The following is a 23,595-nucleotide window of genomic DNA, read 5'->3' on the forward strand; positions in this document are numbered from 1 at the left end:
GTTGAAATATGGTGGTAATAACAAGACAGTCCTGCCCACAATGAGGTATGGAAGTTATGGTAAACCACAAACCCTTCCTATTAGGAGTGTAATGTGTGTAATGGCGTCTGGACATGTAACCCTGCTCACATGACCCAGTCACAGGCATATCTACAGAGGACATTAGGTTTTTAAGAGGCTGCAAGCTACTTGATTGGATCCTGAACAACTGCACTAAATTCGGCACAGACCAGAACTTTGTAGTCTTTCAAACTGTATGGAACTGACACACAAATAAGAAAGTTTTATTACTTTTAATTGATCGAAAGGTTTTCCCTACAACGTGTGTGCCTTATGTACAGGATTGTCATAATATACTGGACTGTCAACTGTGACTCATTTGTTTAGCTCATAGCTAGACGGAAACAGCAGGATGTCTCGGTATCTCTTATTAGACTGCTTTTTATACTGTTAGGCTTGTGAGGGAATTATGCCCCATGATAAGAGGATCATAATAGTGCAGGTATTGCACAGAAATCAAGGTACCTTGAGAGATCATGTGACTGGTCATATCTGCTTAGTTTCCTGTTGGTTTGAAGTGGGCAGCTGTCACAATTGATAACTACTATTAGAGAATTTAACAACTGTCGATTTTTGTTACATTATTAAACATCTTAAAGAGGACCTGTCACCCAGAAATTTGGCACCTAGTGATAAAACAAATGCAGCAGTGTTAGAATGATAGCGTTATCGGAAACCTCTAACACATGGCGGCAGAGTACAATGTAAACGTCGGCCCGCTCTCAAAGCGCTCCGGTGTATTCATGAGGGGGCGGGATTGTGGGCGGGTTAAGGGGCGGTGACTGCCGCATGGCGCGTGGCAGTCACCGCTGGCCTATGGTGCAAGCGGGGCAGATCGGGGAAGAGGCAGCACCTCGGACCGCCCCCTCATGAAAACACAGGCTCCGCTACCTTAGTAAGCAGCTCCTAGTGCCGAATTTCTTGGTGACAGGCCCCCTTTAATTAAAGGGTTTTCACAAAAAAACCTCTCACTTATGCATTGTATATAATATGATAGACAGTATAGATTTTCCCAATGCTGAATGTAAATTATTCTGAATTTCATTGCAGATTTCACCCTTCATGCAGAAGGATTAAGTACCAAAGGATCAGCGCCAAGGGGAAGGGTGGTCCTCGGGTACTGAAATAAGGGGTCAGCACTTAAGTTGATACAATGGATTTATATAGTATGATATTTAAGTTGATACAATGGTATTATATAGTGTGTCAGTAAGTAGAGGGTATAATACTATGTGGGGACACCTGAGAGAAATATTATATAGTATGTCAGTAAGTAGAAGGTATTACACTATGTGGGGACACCTGAGAGAGATAGTATATAGTATGTCAGTAAGTAGAAGGTATTACACTATGTGGGGACACCTGAGAGAGATAGTATATAGTATGTCAGTAAGTAGAAGGTATTACACTATGTGGGGACACCTGAGAGGGATATTATATATCAGTAGGTAGAGGGTATCTGCTTTGCGCTGATGTAGTAAATGAATTTCCTGATTTGTGGTGTATGGCCGGCTGATTTGGAGTACGTCAAGTAGGTTTCATTTTCATAAGGAAGAACACACCTTCCGTACAATGACACAGCACACTATCCAGTTGCCAGGAGTCAAGATGGCGTCTGTAGCTGCAAAGTGACGTAGAGACGCGCTGGGTTGGCTGGGAGGCGTGGCTTAACTAGCCGCTCTGTGGTGTCTTGGCGCCAGGAACGTAGTTGGGTAGTCTCTGTTTAAAGAACTGATGGCGGATAAGGGAGCCGGGGATAGGCGTGAGGAAGAGGGCGAAGGAGCCAGCGGAGGAGTCCCGGCAAGAGATGGACGGAGGGGAAGCAGCTGCTCAGGTGAGGTGTATAGGAAGGCGCGGGATACACTGCAAAGCAGCATGCTCTGGCCTTGTAGTCCCTGCTTCCTGGATCTCATATGTGGTGTCTCTATGGTGATCATCGGGGCTTCCTCTTGTGGCACTACAAGGCCCAGCCAGACTCTTTGTGCAATCAGTTCTATGGTACCGGCAGCATAGGGCCACGTAGAGAGGCTCCTAAAGGCTGTTTTATCCCACTAACTTGTCCATGTGATTCCCCGAAACTACTGAACCCAATGTAAGGTGGTAGTTTCACATACAAACTTGTCCACTTTTTTCTTACAACCCTTGGGGTGTGATCACACAGTGCTGGTTGTACGTGGGACTAGTTCAGTCTGGAACTGTAAATGCAGCAAAGATGCATCAAACAAGGGGTCTCATTTTGTGGCACAGACTCTTATGGGGTAGTAACTTCTGCATCATGTACCAAGTTTCCATTATTTATGGGAGGTTTGTAGTGTAAGCCACTGTTGTGCGTTTTCACATGGATTGGGGCTAAACAACCCACAAACTGTGTGCTGCTCGTATTTCATGAGCTAAATGCTGTGCTGAGTACAGTTATATATGATGCAAGGAGTCCCTGCTTCCCTGTGGTCCTTAGCATTCGTGTCCATTATTGTGGTATTTGACTGTGTTGTATGTGTAGCATATGTCCCTGTGTATTTCTTTGGGCTTATACACACTGTCATGATTTTATTGTCATTGGTGAGTGATGATACATAGGCCTATTGCCCAAGAGCAGTCCTGACCATTGAATCATGGACTGGGCAGTGTCCTGTTTCATGGACCTACCACGCTGCCAGCACCTCTGAGCAGTCCAGCTTTGTCATGGTGCAGTAATACAATGTGTGTTCACTGCCCTATGACCGCGAGCCGCAGATCTCTATGGGGGCCACAAATTGTGTCTCCGTATACCTGACCATCTTACGGTCCTGCGAGTGCTCAGTAGAACTAATTGGTGTGTGACCGTGCATCATGGATTCAGTGGCAATAGATCCACCTAAATGCAGTGGGAAATAATTCTGTGCGGTGAAGATTAGAGACATGTTTTTGAACAGATTGAAAATGCCATGGTCTTCTACAAATATCTTGGTGGGAATAAATCCTAACAGGTTTTTTTTTTTTCCTTTTACAATCTGGCTGATAACTAGGTAAAGAAGAATCTAAACAATGGGGGAGATTTATCAGCACAGATGAAGAAACTGTGATTTTATTTATTTTTTTTCTGGAGACAACGCCACCTCCACGCTGCAATATATTGGTGGCAGTGGTTTCATAGCAGAAGACCCTTATACTCACCAGCTCCCTGCAAAGAATTCACTGAGCGCGGCTCTGCATAGATAGTCTCCTGCTTCGCAGACTATCAGGTGCAGCGAAGGCGAGCTGCACGCTTAAGACAGGAGGGATTAAGTAGTCTCTTAAGAAAATTATTAAAATATCTAGATCTAGCTATATCTAATTTATCTATGTCAGATAAAATTCTAATAGTGTTCTGGGTCACTAAAGTTTTAGCAGAAAAAGAGGAACGTACCACCGGATCTAGCTTATTAGGTAGATCTGTGATCCTTTAAACTACCAGCAGTACCCGGATTACTTACAAGAATTTTAGGTTTGTTCTTAAGTTCAATTTGTATGCAAGTCAGGACAGGTATATTTTATAATTGTAAAAACTTTTTTTTGTCCCCTTGTCAATTGTATATTCAAAATGTTGTGCTTTTATGGGAACCAGGATTATCAGTGAAACTTTGTTACTGACGTTATAAAGCTGATCATTGCAGCCTGGTGCAACCAGTGGATACAGTGGGCAGAAAGGTCTGTGTTCAAGTCAGGTGTCCTTAAGTCAGGGACCACCTGTATCGCCTTCAAATCTATTTAAAAATAAAAACCTCAGTCATGTGAAAATAAGTAGAGGAGAGTCATATTTTGCTTAAAATGAGTCAGGTTTAGCATATACAGTTGAGTGTCACTTCAGACAATTCATTTTCTATAGTCTCTACATGCTTTTGCTTTCATATTAAAGATAAGAATCCCATCTTTGAGACAACTTGATATTTGTGAAATATTGTGAGCTACAGAACCTGAGATGCAGGTAATTAAAGGTAAGGCAGGGTGGATTGGATTTATATCTGCAGCTCGCTTTTCCAATTACAGGCAGTCCCCGGGATACATAGGTTGTTTAGGTTTGTTCTTAAAGGGGTATTTATACAAGGTCAAGTTTCGTACATGGACTCAGGATAGCAAAATAACACATTCTGTAATTCACTGTTCCTAACAAAAATACAGCATTTCACAGATATAATTCCAACCTTTCTCTATCAGTCCCTCTGTACACAATTTCAGTTGCCCCTAGACACCCCCCATTCCCCCTCTACTAAGCTGGCTGAATCTTATACCAGTTTGTGTCAAGGAAAAATCCTTGTGTAGGAAGATTTTACTCAATATTTCTCAAAGACAATCCAACAGTTCTGGATTCCCTAAGTCAACCATGGAACTTGAAACTGGCTTTTGCTTTTCCACCCCTACCATTAATACCTACGGTGCTGCAAAAGATTCAGCAGAGCAAGGCCAGCGTGATTCTGATCACTCCCACATGGACCAAGAAATCTTGTTTTCCTCTGCTTTAGAGAATGGTGATCTCAGGACCCGTCTCTCTAACTATAATAGCCCTTTGAAGCACCAATGATTCGTAAATTCGATTCTGTTTTTCTTCCAAAGGATTCAGATTTCCATCGTAACCATGAAGTAATTGTGGAATATTAAATATTGTCACTATGAAGTCCAATTTATTATGCAGAAAACAAGCCCTTGCACAGCTCTATACAAGGGAAAACTAAAAAGCTACAGATTTTTGAAGGTGGTGAGGGAAAAATGAAAATGCAAAAATGAAAAAGGGCAGTGGCGGGAAGGGAATGTGCAGCCCAGGACATGCCACATTCAGCATATGGAAATGTATGGGCGTAGCTGAATTAACATTGTAGCTCCTACTCCGGGCCCTGTGGTTCTTCGTGTTCAGGGGACCCTGAAGGGAAAGCTACAATGAATTTCTCCTTTCTACTGTATTGTTGTCCACGGGAGACTGATGCGATTGAAACCTGTGACAGAGCAGCAAGCAAGGAGTTACTGCCTAAATTGCCATTTGCCACTTTGTGAGATAATGTGGGTTTTGGTTGTAGTTTGGCACATAGGGACATATTTATCAGGACCTCTGTGCCACTTCAGAATATTCCCCTCTGGCCAATATCCCATGCTGCTTTGTTTTTCCTGTGTCCCTGTTGGTCTTTACCTACCATCTCTTAGCACATGGGAATCTCTTTTCTAGGGTGCGCTGAACCCAGGTCAGTCAATGTCTGATCAGCATCTCCAGGCATTTCATCTGTGTCACACACCAGGAAGTGAAAGTCAGCAGAAGATTAACCCTCTAAATGCCATGATATATCTCCAGAGTTATGAAATTGGTAGTTTTGTGTTTATTACAGCATCTCTTTTCAGTATTTACTAGTGAAATAAAATGTACAGTAATGAAAATCGCCACACGGACTGAAAGTAGAACTAGTTATACAGCTCACTCAATGTTGAGCTTCACTTTAACCCCTTAACGACTTGGCCTTTCTTAGTTTTTTTCACTTCCATTTTTCACTCGCCAATTTCAAAAATCTATAACTTTTTTATTTTTCCACATAAAGAGCTGTGTGATGGCTTATTTTCTGCGTAACAAATTGCACTTCGTAGTGACGGTATTTAATATTCCATGGCGTGTACTGGGAAGCGGAAAAAAAATTCCAAATGCAGTGAAAATGGTGAAAAAACACATTTGCGGCGTTTTCTTGTGGGCTTGGATTTTACAGCTTTCGCTCTGCATCCCAAATGATGTCTACTTTATTCTTTGGGTCGGTACGATCATGTGGATACCAAATTTGTATAGGTTTTATAATGTTTTCATACATTTAAAAAAAAAAAATGAAAACAACCTGTACAAAATTTATTTATTTATTTTTTATTTTGCCATCTTCTGGGGCCAATAACTTTTTCATACATTTGGGTAGTGTCATTTTTTGCGAATTTTGATGGCGTTTTCATTGCTATAATTTTTGGGTTTGTGTGACCTTTTGATCACTTTTTATAAATTTTTTTTATATTTTTCAAAATGGCAAAAAAATGCCATTTTCGACTTTGGGCGCCATTTTCCGTTACAGGGTTAAACGCAGTGAAAAGCCGTTATTATATTTTGATCGGACATTTTCAGACGCGGTGATACCTAATGTGTTTATGATTTTTAATGTTTATTTATATTTATATCAGTTCTAGGGAAAGGGGGGTGATTTGAATTTTTAGGTTTTTTTTTTTTTTACTATTTTTCAGACTCCCTAGGGTACTCTAACCCTAGGTTGTCTGATTCATCCTATCATATACTGCCATACTACATTATGGCATAATATGTGGATTTTACTCCCCATTCATTACAATGTGCAATTAACACATTGTAATGCATGGGTTAAAACGAAGTAGCCTCGGGTATTCGGAACACCCGAGGCTACCATGGCAACGGAACGCCGCTCCCCGTGACGTCATCTTTTTGAAGCCGGCGGCGATCGAGGTGAAAACACCCGCGATCGGTGCTAGCACCGATCGTGAGTGTTACAGGTAAGCCTTTGCTGCAATATGCAGCAAAGACTTATTGGCTATGGAGAGGGGGTTAAAAATATACTTTGGGAATTGCGAAACTATTAATTCTTCAATGTTGGCCGTCAAGCACATTAAGGGGGAGGCACTGTGTGGCGTATCCCACTGTATAGTTGGAATCCTCCAGACGTGGCATGAACCCAGCAAAATACAGTCCACCTTCATAATCATCAACCCTACACAAACAGAATTTTACAGTGTGTAAGGACCACTTCCCCCTCCCACCGTGCACTGAAACTTCCTAAGCTGCAGTGAGATTACATGGCAGAGGGTGGGGATTCTGTCTAACGCCTGTAAAGCTGCAAAATGAGGGGCTCTGGTGACCCCCCCCCCCCCCCCCCCCCCCCTCCCAGAGCTCTTCAGACTCAGTAGCATAAAAGTAGATTTTAGAAGTAAGGAGGTCATGGGTAATAAATATAAGGTCACCACAGTTAACAGTGCCTGGATCTATAACTTGCCCTGCTTAATCATGCTTGTTTTTGATGGTTCATCCCTGCATCATCTCTGAATCTGAGAGAATGCATATAAATAGTTCTAAGTATCTTTCTAGATGATCTGCTTAACTAGTCTTCTCAAGCACCCACTAAGGCAACACAGTTCAATATTACATCCTGATTTAGCCTTTGTAGCTTGGTCTATGTTCTGCCCAAGGCACCATACACCTCCAGTACCCCCTGTTTGATCCACTACTTCAATAATAACTGTACAGTCCTCCTAGTTTTAATGTGGCCGTATGTACTGAGTAGGTTTAAGTTGCACGGTAACACACCAGATTGTGTATGGCAATCTTTTGATGTCTGTCTTTTGCCCGTTACAAAACAAGTAATGAAAGTCTGTTTTGGGAATTTTCGTCAAGAGTAAGATTAAAGGGGTATTCTCATCTGGGCATTCACATTCCGTTTCATTAATCTGCCATATATAAACATTTCTTCAATTAGATATTATTAAAAAAATGTTCCTGTGTGAAGATAATTTCTCATAAATGTAGCCATGTTGTCCCTTAGAAACTATATAGGTTCCTCGGATACGGCCTCCTCTGCTGGAGGAATTGCACAAAGAAACAAAAGGTTTTTGTATATGAAATGTCCGAGGAGTTACTGCATAACACCACAGCCGTCCTGTGGTAATGATCGCTGAAACCAGGAGGTCAAGCAGGGCTCAATAGCGCATGTCTTGCTACTGCTGCCAAAATGTGAAGTGGTCGTAACCGAGGAAGCCATCTTGTTTCTAAGGGACATCATGACTGCATTTATGAGAAATTAACTTCACATAGGAACTTTTCTTCAATTGGATGTTATTAAAAAAAAGTTTATATATGGCAGATTAATGAAACTGAATGTGAATGCCCAGACGAGAATACCCCTTTAAGTACCCCTTTTTCAGATTGTGTTTATAATAGAAGACCTGCAGAGTTGTTCGGCACATGTATCATTGGGGATTATTTATAAGTAAGCGGGTTCCATGAAACTGTTCTATGTCTATTTTTGGAGCAGAGCTTCGCTGCCCATCAGATTTATTAAAGTGGCTTTTGTCAGAGTCAATTTGCTTAACTTAAATGGAAAGTCTCAATTTTAATGCAAGATTAAAGCATAACTGTAAAGCTATTGTGATTTTACCAAATAATGTGATTCCTCCTTGACAAAGATCTTTCTCACTAGAGGTGAAGTAGGCGGAGACTAATGTCTATGCCCTCAGCATGAGGCCAGATAGCTTGCCCACAGATCCAACGATGCCTTGTGTTCTCTCTCAAAGTAATTTAGCATTAAATCCTTTAGCATTAAAGCATTTAGTTTCCCAGAAGTAAATCCACTGCACAGTGCACTTACAGGAGGCGCAGCTTCCATCACATGGAGGCGCAGGGGCCATGTAATAAGTGGTAGAAATCATAAGTAACCCAGTTACATGAAGTCTATAGCCTGTGCTCTATGAGCAGTAAGGGTTATTAGCTTCTCTGCACAGAGCTGATAGGGCTGTAGCATGAGGTGAACAATTAAAACTGGGATGGAGGGACTTATAGGGAACCGGGGAGATCTTATTCCTCACTTATTACAATGTACAAATACCTGAACGGACAGTACAAGGATCTCTCCAAAGATCTTTTTATACCTTGGCCTGTGACCAGGACAAGGGGGCATCCTCTACGCCTACAGGAGAGGCGATTTTAACATCAACATAAACAAAGGTTCTTTACTGTAAGAGCAGTGAGACTATGGAACTCTCTGCCGCAGGAGGTTGTTATGGAGGACTCTATGTACATGTTCAAGAGAGGCCTGGATGACTTTCTGCAGAGAAAAAATATCATGGGTTATGGGGATAAAACATTTATTTAATTCTTAAAGGTTGGACTTGATGGACTTGCGTCTTTTTCCAGCCTTATATACTATGATATGATACTATTCTGTGCAGGAGACATCTGCATTCACACATCCAGCTCTGCAAATGAAATGGATTTCATGCTAAATTACTTTGAGACAGAACACAAGGCATCATGAGATCTGTGGGCAAACTAACTGGCCTCAGCTTGAGGGCATAGACTAACAGATATTAGTCTCCACCCACTTCACCTCTGGTGAGAGATTTTTGTCACACTTTCGAAACAGAGAAAATTCCAGAACTTTGGAAAGAAATGGATGAGCAGCACAAAGTAAGCATTGTTCTGTTTGTTTTCAAAGGGGGAATCACATAATTTGGTAAAATCGCTGTAGCTTTACAGTTACTCTTTAAATACATAATGTTTTTATTGTTTTATATATTTTGCGATTTTACAACTTTTAGGTGCATTTTAATACATGTATCGGTTAGTTGTGCTTTGATTTATTTTTGCGCAAATTTGGACTTTGTAGGCTGTATCCTGCTTTGCCAGACCCTCACATTTGCTCCTCCCCACTCCTTATGCCTCCTTACTATTTAGCACTTCATGTCATGTGACTGGGGTGATGTTGTCATTTGTAAAAAAAAAAAAAATACCCTATGTATGTATCTTATCACCTGAAATAACAGCAGCCTCTATGGACTTCTACATCTCCCCATCTTCTATGGAAGCTGCTATTATATTGTGATCAGATACATACATGCGGTACATTTTGCTAATGTATAGAGTATAGGATCTTAGATGACCTCACCCCGGTCACATGACACGAAAGTAACACAAGGTACTGTGTAAAGAAAATTGATACCATATTTCCTATAAGTATTTCATATTTCCTAACTTTTAAAAGCCTTCACTTATCAAAGTGGACATTACTCGTTTCTTGGGCGCACAGCACAGCGAGGCGCAGAAGGGAAGGTTACCTGCAGGGGCCAGTTTTGTCCTATAGACTTCACCTCTCCCCCAACACCCCCAATATAGCTGAAAACATTTACTATTTTGGGAAGGGAGGAGTAGAAAGGAGTAAATTATGTAATTGGTTCTAAGGAACCTCCTCCTTTTTTTCAGGTTTTCATCCATCTCTGATCCGTCTTATCTTTCTGTGTTGGTACAATGTCAGAAACCAGATGACATTTTATATACACCTGTACCCTGGTAATGTAACCACACTGTCACCCCAAAGAACTAAATGGATAATAGTGACTGCTTAGAGAGGCCCCGTCCACACCCCAGGATTTTGCACTGAGCAGCCCGGGGAGTGATGGGAGCTAAAACAGCAATTACACTGAGTAAAATTTTAAAGTAAGGGGTTAAAATGATCTTTATTGTGTTAACACCAATTTCCTTTCATGGGAAAACCCCTTTAACACCCTTGCTTGGGCGCAAAAAAATTTGCAATGCTCCCCAAAAAAAAAGAAATATGGCTGTCCAAGCACTCATACAAGTGGTGTATGAGGAGAATGCTGTGGCCATACACCGCTTGGTGGTCAGTTGTCTCCGGTCAGAAATAAACAGTTGGGTAGTGGAGGAACCCCCCCCCCCCCCCTACACATAATGGGGTCAGTATATGTGGTGAAATAACTCCTGAGCCCAGGTTTATGAGATGTTACTTATTTCCTCCAGTAAATCCAGCAGGTTTGTCGGAGATTAGCAGCCGAGCCTATTGCTGTGCCGTTGTACTAGTTGTGAGGTTTTCACTGATTGTGTGATTGTTGTAGTCATCAGTATATTTCAGTATAAATATAATAGCACTGTATGCTTACTCACAGGGGTGTTCTTAAAAATTACACCTTGTCACCTTTCAAGAGCCATAGTTGTAATGTTTTTTTCTCTACTCATGGTAGTTATTGAGTCTTATGTAACTGAATTTCATTGAAACTTAATCCGGGTTTCATGCTTGTCAGAAACAAAACAGGAAGTTCATATCCAGATTTGTGCCGCATTATCTGACTCTAATGTGATGTATAAAAAAACCTCTTACTCTGTAACTGTCTCTTCAAGGCCTGTTGTTAATGGGGGTTATTTTTACAGACGAAATAAGACTTTCCAGAACAATAATCTGGTCAGATGAGGCCCTACTCAGGAAGAGGTAGAATGTGATTTTTTTTTTTTTTTTTTTTTTTTTTTTTTTTAAGTTTAAAAAAATATTGGAGTAAAAATAACTAAATGAGTTGCTCTGAATCTCCACAACTGCTCGCATACCCTACAAAGCTTGGAAAGGACATTTCGGAGGGTCTTTGTTTCTTCTTACTAGTGAGGATTGGAATTCCACCTCGGTCATCTATTCTGCCATGAACTTTATAGTAGAAAACCACTTTCTGCTATAGAAAGTTGGCTTTTAGCGTTCTTCATCTCCCAGGTCTTCTGTAATCTGATCTCCGTGTTGTTGGAGAGACCTCAGGCCTAAGTAGAGTAACTGTCTGTGGTCTTGGAGACGAGATGTCTATATGTCAACATACAGAGGTGGTAAGGTGACTCACACCAGGAAACTGAACCAAACAACTACTATCTGCCTTGTGATTTGTTGGCCCTTGTCATTGGTTAGGATTTCCTCATCAACGTCTGCAGAGAAAATAGTCTGAGAGGATTGGTGAGAAGATGCAAAAATGTATTGCATCTATTAACTACTAGATGAGAAGTACAGACGTTGACAGGCAAACTTTTCCTCATTGATGGATGTAATAAGAAGCCTTTCCATTGTGAGTGATTTTAGTGTAAATAAAAACCTCAATGTCCCTGCTCAACTCCACCTGAGACAGTAACCACTATTGCCTATATCACAAAGGTTTCTGCAAATCTGTATTGCCTGACTTTCTAGCTGAATATATATCTTTTTATTGCAGGTATATCAACAGAACAAATCCTGCAGACTGGCAGCGTACTGCTGCGGGGGTGAGTTGTGATGAATTTTCCTTTGGCAGCATTTTCTTGCTTAGGCCTTTCCTCTTTTGAAATCACTAGCATGCAAAGGACAAAAAGTAATCAAGAGCTATCTTTATATGGAATGTCCTCTCCCTCATCAGGTTCATAGCGGATCGGGTGCAGCGCAGTGAAGTTCCAGATACTACAGGAGTTCCAGAGCTGGGAGCGGCAGAACAGCTGCAGGTGAATCCTTCCACAAAAAGACTGTGTGAATGCCTCCGTAAAATAGGAGACGAGTTGGACGGAAACATGGAGCTGCAGAGGTAGGGCCTTAGCTCTTGTGGGTTATATTACCTACACATCATTTGTACAGTATTTTAACCAATAATGTTCACTTCTTTTATGTTTGGGATTTTATGAAGCTTCTTACAGAAGTTTTCTCTCCCTAATATTTGTTTTTGTCTGATGTGGCTCCCACTAAAACAGTAATTATTTGAAACTTTGGGGAGTGTTTAAAATCCTGTTTGGGTATAACCAGGGAATTTATGGTTCTTTACTAGGCACGTTTTGCATTTTACTACACAGTCTTACCACTTTATTTATAGGTATATCTAAATTCTTAAGCTTATGAATAAAACAGAACCTTTATCTGGTGTCCTATAAAAAAAATCATATCTAGTGATAAATTGAAATAATTCACACTTTAGAAAACTGGAACCTTTTATTGTGACACATCTGCGCATAAGGGTCACCACTGCATGGACTGGCTTTGCTACAGGTGAAGGTTTACTTTCAAGGACTTCATTAACTTAGACTTTATGTGATTGTCCCCTGGACTATGTAGGATAAAAGCCTTAGCAACCTGGAGCTGACTCTGCTTCCTCATGTGTCGGTGATGAACGTTATGTATGCGTTCTCTTCGTCCATGTCATATGACCTCTACAAAAAAAGAGGGGAGAGCCTTTGTGTTATAAGCTTCTAAATGGAATGCAAGCCTGGCCATTGCTACTTTTACTTTACATCCCGACACTATGTAGGTTTATTACCAAGACTCCCTGTTGAACTGGAGACTGTAGGAATGGTTAGAATGAGTGAGATTTGCAATAATTAAGAAATACTAAATTGTTAAGAGGCAATGTCTGTAAGAATTTGGTGTTGTCTTTTTTGAGGGCTTCAGCAGGCCTACTTGGTTAACCCAGGATAACCAAATACAGCATTTCCTAAATATATTACCAACCTGTCTCCTTCCGTCCTGGTGTATACATTTTTGGTTGCCTATGGAACCAACCCTTCTTCAGAGTTTAGGGTCGGCAGACATATTTTTCTTCTGTCTGATGCTGTGCAGAGCTGCTCTCTCCCTCTAGTCTCCACCCTTGCATTCCAAGGCCAGCTCACACACTGGGGGTCATTTACTAAGGGCCGATTTGCGTTTTTGCGACGTGATACCCACATTTTTCTGTTTTGTATGTATGTATGTATCCATGTATGTATCCATGCATGTATCCATAATTTTCATACTCCTCCTCGGCTAAAAATATTCCTCAAAAATAGTAAGAGGCGTATTATTACCCTTCTGGAGAAATGTTAGTTCGACCTCTGAAGGAACCAATAAAATACAATTGCAGTCATCTAGAAGGTACTGTTGGGGGTTTATAGTGTGGTTTGGGCAGTTTTCCGACTAGGTATGGTGTTGTGTCTTAATCCGTGTGGCCAACTAGACCAACTAATAGTTTGTCTAAAGTAGACTCCACAGTGATTAAATCATGGTAGATGATCTATCTGGCAGAGAATGACTGGAGTCACTGACACTAGGGGAGCTTTATGAGACCAAGTCCTCCTCCCCTCTTCAGTTATTGCGGCTACTCTCAATGGTAGAGCTGCCCAGTCACTTATCACCTACTGTGTCTGGTACATAAATTATTCATTCAATACTGGGGAAAACCCTTCTGAAATTCTCAAATATATGCTACAGTTTAATTCCTTTTATCTGAACATTATCTTATGCTTAGGATGATTGAGCAAGTCCATGGAAACCCTCCCAAGGAGGTATTCTTACAAGTGGCTACTGAAATGTTTGCAGATGGGAACTTCAACTGGGGACGTGTGGTAGCCCTGTTTTACTTTGCCTGCAAATTGGTTCTAAAGGTGAGCTTCATATTTTAAAGATGTCCATAGTGCGTAATGTCCTTATTTAAAGGTGTTTTTCCATTAACAAAATCCACAGGATAGGGCATAACTTGCTGATCAGTGGGAGTCTCAGTGCTGAGACCCCCACAGATAACGAAAATAAGGGGTTCGTTGGACCCCTTGTCGCTCAGTCAGACTAATGGAGCAGACAGCTGTGCATGACCGCTCTGCTCCTTTAATTTCTATGGAGCCGACGGAGATCGCCAAGAACGTTCGCAGAACGGTCATGTGCGGCTTTCTGCTCCATTAGTCTGATGGACTAGTCAGACCTCGTTTTCGTGATCTGTGGGGGTCTCTGCACTGATAACCTCACTGATCAGCAAGTTAGGCCCTATCACGTGGATTCCTCTGATGGGCGCCGCCAACTTGGATGGCCGATCGCCTCCTTCCTCCAAGCCTCTTGGCAAAATGGAAAACATTTTCTTTGTGTGAAAGATTTACTTTCACCGCACTTTGAATTTTTTTCCCCAGTACATTGCATTGCAATACTACGTCACATGCCAGGTGCGGGCTTAGCCCTCTCCACAGCCAGTAAGTCTTTGCTGCATATTGCAGCAAAGGCTTACCGGTAACACCGGGTGCTGTCATCTTGCCAAGGATCGTCTCTCCGCGTGAAGTCATCGTGGAGCCCCGATCTGTCGCCATGACAGCCGGTGTTAACCCATTCATTGCAATGGGTTAAAGTACCCTAGGGATTCTGAAAAATAGTAAAAATTAAAAAAAAAAAGATTAAAAAAAATTTATTAAAAAAACATAATTGCAAATCGCCCCCCTTTCCCTAGAACTGATATAAACCGTAAAAATCATCAACGCATTAAGTATCGCCGCGTCCGAAAATGCCCGATCTATCAAAATATAATAACATTTTTTCACTGCGTTTAACCCCGTAACGGAAAATAGCGCCCACAGTCAAAAATTGCACTTTTTGCCATTTTAAAAAATATAGAAAATTCTATAAAAAGTGATCAAAAGGTCGAACAGTTTTCAATTTCAGTTTTCAAAGTATAAATAAGTTATTAGTGCCAGAAGATGGCAAAATCCCAAAAAATTTTTTGTACAGGAGGTTTTAATTTTTGTAAATGTATGAAAACATTAAAACCTAATACAGATTTGGTATCCCCGTAATCGTACCGACCCAAAGAATAAAGTAAACATGTGATTTGTGGCATACAGTGAAATCTGTAAAATCCAAGCCCACAAGAATACGGCACAAATGCGTTTTTTTTCACCAACTTCACTGCATTTGAAATTTTGTTTTCCCGCTACCCAGTACATGACATGAAATATTAAATACCACCATTTTGAAGTGCAATTTGTTACGCAGAAAATAAGCCATAATACAGCTCTGTACATGGAATAATAAAAGTTATAGATTTTTGAAGGTGGGGAGTGAAAAATGAAAACGCAAAAACGAAAAAGGGCATCGGCGGGAAGGGGTTAAATGGCGCCACTAAAATGTATATTTTGACCTGCAGAAATCAAGCTCTCGCACATCTCTAGAAACCTAAAAATAAGTTATTGCTTTTGTAATGAGGAGTAAAAAACTAACACAAAAACAAAGGGTTGATTCCTGTAAGGGTTAAAAAGTGATCAAAAAAGTCGTACCTTTACAAACGGTAGCTCGTTCCCACAGAAAATGACACCTCACGCAGTTCCTTACACCAAAGTATAAAAAAAAAGTTATGGGCATCAAGATATCAAAAAAAGAATTTGTACAAATGGTTTTAATTTTTTTTTTTAATCTTTTAAAACCTTATAAGCATGGGATCTAAAATACTGACACTAGGATTTACAATTTGTTATGCTGAAAACAAGGCTTTTACACAGAAAAAGAAGTTTTAGATTTTTAAAGACTGTTAGTTTTGAATGGAAATGCAAAAAATAAAAATGGCATGGTCCTTAGAGGGGTAAACGTATATACACACAATGTTATGCTTTGGCACTTACTGTTGTAAGTAATTGTACTTCTGTTGTGCTTCTGTAGGCACTGTGGTCACATGTTCCACAAATGATCCGCACAATCATAGACTGGACTATGGAGTACCTTAGAGACCATGTTGTCCAGTGGATACGGGATCAAGGAGGCTGGGTGAGTTTAATATTTTTTTTTACATCAATGTGTCTTTGTAAAAAAAACTTACAGAAAAATTCTGCTGTTGTTGAGATATCAAGAATACAGATAAAATATAATTCTGAAAGGGTCTGACAGATTCCAGTCACCCTGCAAGTAAAAACATTGCCAATGCATTGAAAGATCAAAGTCTGGCAAGTATGTAGGATAGGATATGGATCTAGCATATGTATGTGTGTACTGTATAAATGAGGGACAAACCAAATATATGGACAATTGTCACTGAACATCAGAAGCATCCTGCCAGGATCGGCATGATATACCACTGAATAATTACCGTATATACTTGTGTATGAACAGAGTTTTTCAGCACAAAAAGCTGCGGTGTCTCCTGGATCGCTGGAAGGTGTAGTATGTAAGTTTATTTTTTTATGTGCTTGGCAAACACTGGGTTGGCTGTATACTGGGAGGCTGTGACCAATGCATTTTCCATCCTCTGCTTATACACAAGTCAACAGATTTTCCCAGTTTTTGGTTTTAAAATTCGGGATAAAGCTAAGAAAATACTGGCAAAATGGTAAAAAGCAATGATTTTCAAGAAGACAAACATATGATTGCTATGTAAATGTTTTTAAATGCTGAGTAACCAGAATACCCCTCTAATTCGCTTTATCCTGTTGAAGTGATGTAATTCACTTTTTCTCTTACTAACTAAACTCTACTGCTGTGCTCTAAAATGTTTTTATTTATTTTCACAGGAAGGACTTCTATCTTACTTTGGCACACCTACCTGGCAAACTGTTGGGGTCTTCTTAGCTGGTGTTCTCACTGCCACTGTTGCCATCTGGAGATATTCTTAAAACTTCTATTACAGTCTTTAAAGCTTTCATAAGCTTTGTATTCTACACCTGGAAGCACAAACTCCACCACAATTCACTCCAGCATTGAAAGCAAGTGCTTCCATCAGGATTCCTCCATCAGGGACTCAAATGGCCGCCTGATAAGTGGCCACTAGCTCCAGTTCTGGGATCACTTTTATTCACCCCACCCAACCCCTTTTTTTTTTTTTTTTTCTTTTTTTTACCATTAAAACGTGCCTTTTTAATATGTCCTATGAAATGGTTTAACTAAGCCTCTTTTGATTTAATACTTGAATTTGTACCCTTGCCTCTGCAGCATAAACCAACAAAAGCAAAGATATGTGTCAGAGGGTGAGGCAATACATAAAGAATGTGTAATTGTGCTTCTATCCCCCTGTCTTGGATTTGGTGGATAAGTAGGGGTTTTAAATCTCAACTTTGCTGAGTTTGCACCTTTAGAAAGATTAATTCCGTTATTTAAATAAAGGGAAATTGGTTACAGCTTCAGTTAGAGAAAGCAGCATGAAATGTTAATGTCAGTAATGTGTGTACTGATATGGGGTCCTGTATGTCTTTTTTTTTTTTTTTTTTTCCTAATGTGAAAATAACTGGCCAAAGTCTTGCATAGTGACATGGTTTTTCCCTTGTATGTCCTGACTGCTTTGTACACATTGCAATAGGCTTGGTAAGAAAGCATTTTTACATTTGGCTCAATTGGGGATTGTAAGCATTTTCTTAAAAATGAAGAATTGCCAGTATATCAGGCTTCACCCCAGTCCTTTACCTGTATGTAGTATCATACTGCCTCTATCCCCTACTACTTGGAAACATCATTTTGGCAGGCTAGCAAGAAGTAGGACACTGACCGGAGAATGCGTGTAAGAATAGATGATACAGGACTGTTAACAGAGGTTTGCATGGGAGTTGTGGTGCCTTGGAGTAATGGAAAATGAGCATATATAAATGTTAAAGAATTGATTTTAAAAGAAGGAAATTCTTATTACTTTTTTAAAATATACATTATTTTGCAGCGTTTGTATTGTGACTGGGTTCTTACAAAATAAATCTGTTTCCACCCTTTTAATTGATGAGATTAGACTAGAGCTTAACTGCAGACACACATCCTATTGTGAAATGTAGAAATGGCACCTCCTGCTGGCTGGGAGCAGTACAGCAGATGTTAAGAGCCATTTGTTCAAATGCTTTATACCAAAACTAAAATGGCTTTCAAGTTCCGATTCTTCAACTTTTGGTTTACTGACCACTTTTGTTTTGTGATGGATATACATAGGGTAAAAAAAGGCCATATTGTTATAACAATTCAATGCCATCTGTGAATTCTGTCATCTATTTTACTAAAGTTCTTGTAGGTTTTTTTAATTTATTTTGTGTATTTTTTTTCTAACTGTAGAAGGTGTCGATGGATGTGTCAGTGCAATGATGAACTTTACTGGACAAATACTTGATACCACTATACCTCAGCCACATGCTGTACAACCTTTATTTCTGGATGGTGGACAGTGAAGACTTTTTGTCAATATTACTTAACCAGCTTTATTGGAACTGAACACAAAATGACAGATATTTTATAAGCGAGTACCATAGGTTTTAGGAATAGACAATCATTTGATGGTTTTAGATTCTTTTTTTTTTTTTTCATTTACATTTGCTCCTCTAATTCTGCTGCCATATTCTATTTGATGCTTCATTTATATGGAAATAACATGCCTTTATAATAACCAGGACTGTACAGTGTATATTTTCTTGGACTTGGTGAGTTGTAACTTTTGGATCCAAATGTCTGTGGTGCAGTGATTTTGCCAGGGCAGAGGTCAGGGATTGAACGGTTGTGCACCTCTGTCCACTCCCCCCACCCCACACCCCTCCATGTAATTGTATGATGCATATTTAATCACTGACTGCTATGATTGTCACCTATCCAAGTCACTAACCAAAATTGGATCCCTTGGTCAGCAGATGTAAATTTGCGCCAAAGGATGTATCTGAATTCTGTTTGAGACTGCATTAGAAGTTTGGCTTTCTGTTAAAGGAAATCCACCAAAGTCAAGCATGATAAATCAGAGGAACTTGTGTTAAACAAAAGAGAATGTGTGTCACAAGGCAAGTATAATACAAAATAGGTAAAACTTTATTTGTACAAATCTTGCCTCTAAGGAAATACTAGTCACGATAAAAACAATTAAAAATGTACCAAGTACATATGTGATACACATAGTTGGCCACACCAGGGAGTCTGACCAACAGAACACCTCCTCTCACAAGGGATAGTATCAAAACCACCGCTGCTATTAAATAATTGTGCCAGAGTACCAAACAGTGTCCGGTCAGTATGTAGGTCACATCAATCTATGCATAGGGGTATTTAGGTATAAAGGATGCAAGACATTACAACTAAAGTACTCCCATACATTACAGATAAATGTAGTAGTAAAGTACACTGGTCAGCGTAGTGATAGTAAGTCTACTGGGTGATTGAACGCATGGGAGCCCGCCATCTCCTCTATAGTCTTCTGCTGGAGACTACTACCGCTGAAGAAGTCTCCAGCAGAAGACTGATCTGTAATGTATGGGAGTACTTTAGTTGTAATGTCTTGCATCCTTTATACCTAAATACCCTTATGCATAGATTGATGTGACCTACATACTGACCGGACACTGTTTGGTACTCTGGCACAACTATTTAATAGTAGGGGTGGTTTTGATACTATCCCTTCTGAGAGGTGTTCTGTTGGTCAGACTCACTGGTGTGGCCAACTATGTGTATCACATTTGTACTTGGTACATTTTTAATTGTTTTTATTGTCTAGTATTTCCCAGCTGAAACTTCCCCTGCTGCAGTGTTGGTTACATCAGGTAGAGGAAGGGGAGTGCTGAGGATAAGAGTGTAAAATCCTGTGAAGCTGCACAGAGGGGCACTGGTAACATCCCCTGACCCATTCTGGTTCTTTAGCATAATTCTAAAAGTTGATTTTTAGAAGGAAGGAGGTTGTGGATAACAAATATGATTTCCACATACTGGGTTCTTAGATCTATGAGTAAGTGTTTCAGGTTTATCCATGCTTGATTTTGATGGTATATGTCCTTTAAAGATCACTTCTATGCACACATATCTATTCTCAGGGATGTTCCTGAATGGACCACTACATAAATCAACTTGAAGCAGTATTGGACACTTCAGATTAAAAAAAATTTACTACAGAGAACAAGGGGTCTCCTTCATTAACTTAGAACTCCCTATGAGGATATTTAAAAATTCCTCTTCCTCTTGGAATTTGGAATGCTGTTATGCCTATTTAGGTCTCAAATCAATTTTATCGAATAGATGGTTGTTGTCTGTCGATAATCAGTCCACATCAGTACATGTGTGAGTGTCCTGAAGTGGAGCTTCCATCTCCCTCTTAGGTGTACATGTGCACAGTCATACATTTACATCAGTACGTAATATAAACATAATACTTTGCCACTGCAATCATGAAAATATGTTCGTGCTGCAGGTTTTTTTTTTTTTGTGCACTGAAATTGAAATGCAGGGAAGATTTTATGTCCATTCCTTTGAAAAAAGATTTTGCTCAAATTGCAAATCCTTCAATCTGCATCCTTAAATACCTTCCAGACAAGGTAGCAACCTAAGCATTAATGAATTTTTCTCCCTAATGGAATACCCGTAGTAGGAAAATGTATGTATTGAGCAGATAAAGACCTACATCTAAACAGATCTAGGAGCACAAGAACAATATAGAATTAAATATTCAGTGTACATTGTGACCTTTCTGTAATGGGCTGTGCACGATTTACAAGACTATACACTTCTGGTTCCTGGTTATTATCTCTGACTATCTGGTGCTTCCCCCTGCTTAGTCAGTGCAGACACTGCATTGTGGAGGGGTGGACTATATGCAAACCTACCACTTGTACAATATCTTAATAGGAATTAACTCTTTCAGGAGTGCGGCTAACATTTTATATTATCTTTTTTAATTGTGGTTCTCATGTCTGTTCAGTCCAATTGAAATAAAACCTTGAATATTATGTCCAGATTTCTGTCTTTACTTTCATTCTGTACTATAATGTGGATCTTTAATACATCATGGTACTTAGGTTATATCAATTAAATCTCGTTGTGGCAGGTTAGATGGGGTCTTGGTAATGACTTCTAAATGAATCTGTGACCTGCTGTAAGAAAGTGTAGGTAGTTGTATATGGGATGCAAGAAGAAATGATTTTGCATTTAATGTGCATCTGGCCGTGTCAGATTAGGTCCTGTGAGAGCGCTCTAAAATAAATGGGGATCTAAAGGAAGTAGGGGCCGGAAACCCCTTGGGTACTAATTTTTAGCTAAGTTCTAAAGAAAGGGAAGGCCACACCCTGGTCACGTAATGTTGCTGATGACCACAATGCAAGGTCCCCTGGGTGTATTTTCTACACCTAGCTCACCTCCCTATTTACTTCTATGGGCTCTCACACACAAGGCAGTGGAATCCACATGCATGGGCAGAGCATTAGGGAAGCAAAAAAATAGAGCATGTTCTATAACTGCCCATGCAATCTTTTATTCAATCCGTGGAGACTGTTTTGCGGCCTGTGAAACTGCACACATGTACTGGTAGCATAACACAGTAGTATTGCATGGGATTGAAGTCCATTCCTTACACACAATGCAGTAAAGCCTTTACCTGCAGCAAATGAGTGACAACTATTGCTGCCAATCATTGTGTGTGAACCAACATTTGCAATGCAAAGGTTTAGCTCCCCCACTGGTTGCAATAGAATCGTACTTGATCCATGTCAGAAACCAGAATCTGTTTTGATGCTTGCTTACCCTGCTGGGGTAAATTTTACAGCCATTCTGCTACGTGTGAAAATACCCTAAGGCTCCTTGCATATGATTATATTGTGGCGGCATTACGGCCCCAAAATGATGTCTTTATGGGAACCGATCATGGTGCGGTGAGAATATACTGTTTCATCGCACCATGGTGGTCGGGCAGCAAAATATGGGGCATATCCTAGATTTTGCTGTTTTTATGGAAGAGCGGGGAGCTGCGAGGAGCGCTCAACCTTCCTCTTTACTGCATGCGGCAGTATGCTCGCCTGGCCGGGCACATGTTCGTGTGCAAGGAGCCTAAGGCCCCTTCTCCACTGGCGTTTTTCACGCGCGAGTTCTGCGCGTGCATTTGACGCTCAGAACTCGCATTGCACTCTGTCCCATTGTATTCAATGGGTCTTTCTCCATTAGCGTTGTTTTTGACGCGCGTGCTTGCGTTCGTTTGCACGCGCGTCAAAATCGCAGCATGCTCTATTTTTGCGAGTCACGCGCAATTTTCACGCCCCATTCAAGTCTATGGAGATGCATCAAGAACGCATTGCACTCGCAATCATTGCAAGTGCAATGCGTTTTAAACATAAGGGTTGCTAGGTGACCAGAATAACATTATTTCCCCTGCTCGCGAACGATCATTTAATTAAAAAAACACAGTGAAGAACAGTGAAGAATAGAATAAAAACAGTGAACACAGGATCATTTAAGATAAAAACACAGTGCAGAACACAGTGCAGAATAGATTACAGATGTTCGGCACATCTGCTTACTTGTCGGGAGATACGCGCGGAACGGCGCGAACAAAATAGCATGTGAAGAACAATATATATGTGTGAAGAACACATTGCAGATGTATTTAAACATCTGCAATGTGTTCTTCACACACATATATATTGTTCTTCACATGCTATTTTGTTCGCGCCGTTCCGCGCGTATCTCCCGACAAGTAAGCAGATGTGCCGAACATCTGTAATCTGTTCTGCACTGTGTTTTTATCTTAAATGATCCTGTGTTCACTGTGTTCACTGTTTTTATTCTATTCTTCACTGTTCTTCACATCTGCTAAATTGTCGGGAGATAATATACGCGCGGAACAGTGAAGAATAGATCGCAGATGTTTGCAAATTATCAGAAGACATTATTTTTCAATTAAATAACACATTTTAATCCCAAACCATGGTCCCTTTGAAAAATGCTCGAGTCTCCCATTGAATCGCGCGTCAAAAATGCGCCGAAAACGCAAATTACTCCAAGGAAAAATGGAACAAAAACGCAGCCAAAACGTCAGTTTTTCACGCATTGCACCCTGACGTGAAACGCAACGCTAGTGTGCAAGAGGCCTTAGAATGGTAGTTCCTACCAAAGTTTTGTGCACGTCTGGAGCTGCTTAGATAAACCTGTAACTTAAAGGAAACCTTCCACTTGAAGTGGCAGGTTTCAGATGGAAATACCGGGCACCAGCTCAGGGTGAGCTGGTGCCGGAGATTATTTTTGTTAGTGTTTTAAACCGCGGTATCGTGGTTTAAAACACTTTTTAAACTTTATAGCCAGCGCAGGGAGGTACACGCTCGGCGCTTACCATGCGCACGGCTACATAGGAAGTGAAGGAGAGCCGCGCGCATGGTAAGTGCCGAGTGCGTACCTCCCTGCGCCGGCTATATAGTTTAAAAAGTGTTTTAAACCGCAATACCGCGGTTTAAAACACTAACAAAAATAAGCTCCGGCACCAGCTCACCCTGAGCTGGTGCCCGGTATTTCCATCTGAAACCTGCCACTTCAAGTGGTAGGTTTCCTTTAACATGGCAAAGGCAAC

General features: G+C 40.5%; 1 protein-coding gene and 1 long non-coding RNA gene across 3 annotated transcripts in view; one reads left to right on the forward strand and one right to left on the reverse strand.

The window, feature by feature from the left end:
- LOC140063969 (uncharacterized) overlaps nucleotides 1-1,890 on the reverse strand; it is a 20,726-nt gene extending 18,836 nt beyond the window's left edge. For both annotated transcript variants that reach the window (XR_011847670.1, XR_011847669.1), the window contains exon 1: nucleotides 1,623-1,890. This is a non-coding gene — a long non-coding RNA (uncharacterized lncRNA). The remainder of the gene's footprint in view (nucleotides 1-1,622) is intronic.
- Nucleotides 1,656-19,153, forward strand: BAX (BCL2 associated X, apoptosis regulator). The gene is made up of 6 exons (XM_072110301.1): nucleotides 1,656-1,894; nucleotides 11,806-11,854; nucleotides 11,986-12,147; nucleotides 13,834-13,969; nucleotides 15,996-16,100; nucleotides 16,841-19,153. The coding sequence occupies exons 1-6, from the start codon at nucleotides 1,795-1,797 to the stop codon at nucleotides 16,940-16,942; spliced, it is 654 nt and encodes a 217-aa protein (XP_071966402.1). The 5' UTR covers nucleotides 1,656-1,794; the 3' UTR covers nucleotides 16,943-19,153.
- Nucleotides 19,154-23,595: the final 4,442 nt, after the last annotated feature.

The sequence above is a fragment of the Engystomops pustulosus genome, chromosome 6 (assembly GCF_040894005.1).
Source record: "Engystomops pustulosus chromosome 6, aEngPut4.maternal, whole genome shotgun sequence".
NCBI classification, from domain to species: Eukaryota; Metazoa; Chordata; class Amphibia; order Anura; family Leptodactylidae; genus Engystomops; species Engystomops pustulosus.

Coding starts and splice junctions, on each gene's coding strand:
- BAX (XM_072110301.1), top strand. CDS start 1,795: ATGGCGGATAAGGGAGCCGGGGATAGGCGTGAGGAAGAGGGCGAAGGA. Junction 1,895..11,805: donor GAGGGGAAGCAGCTGCTCAG/GTGAGGTGTATA, acceptor TTTTTATTGCAG/GTATATCAACAGAACAAATC. Junction 13,970..15,995: donor CCTGCAAATTGGTTCTAAAG/GTGAGCTTCATA, acceptor GTGCTTCTGTAG/GCACTGTGGTCACATGTTCC.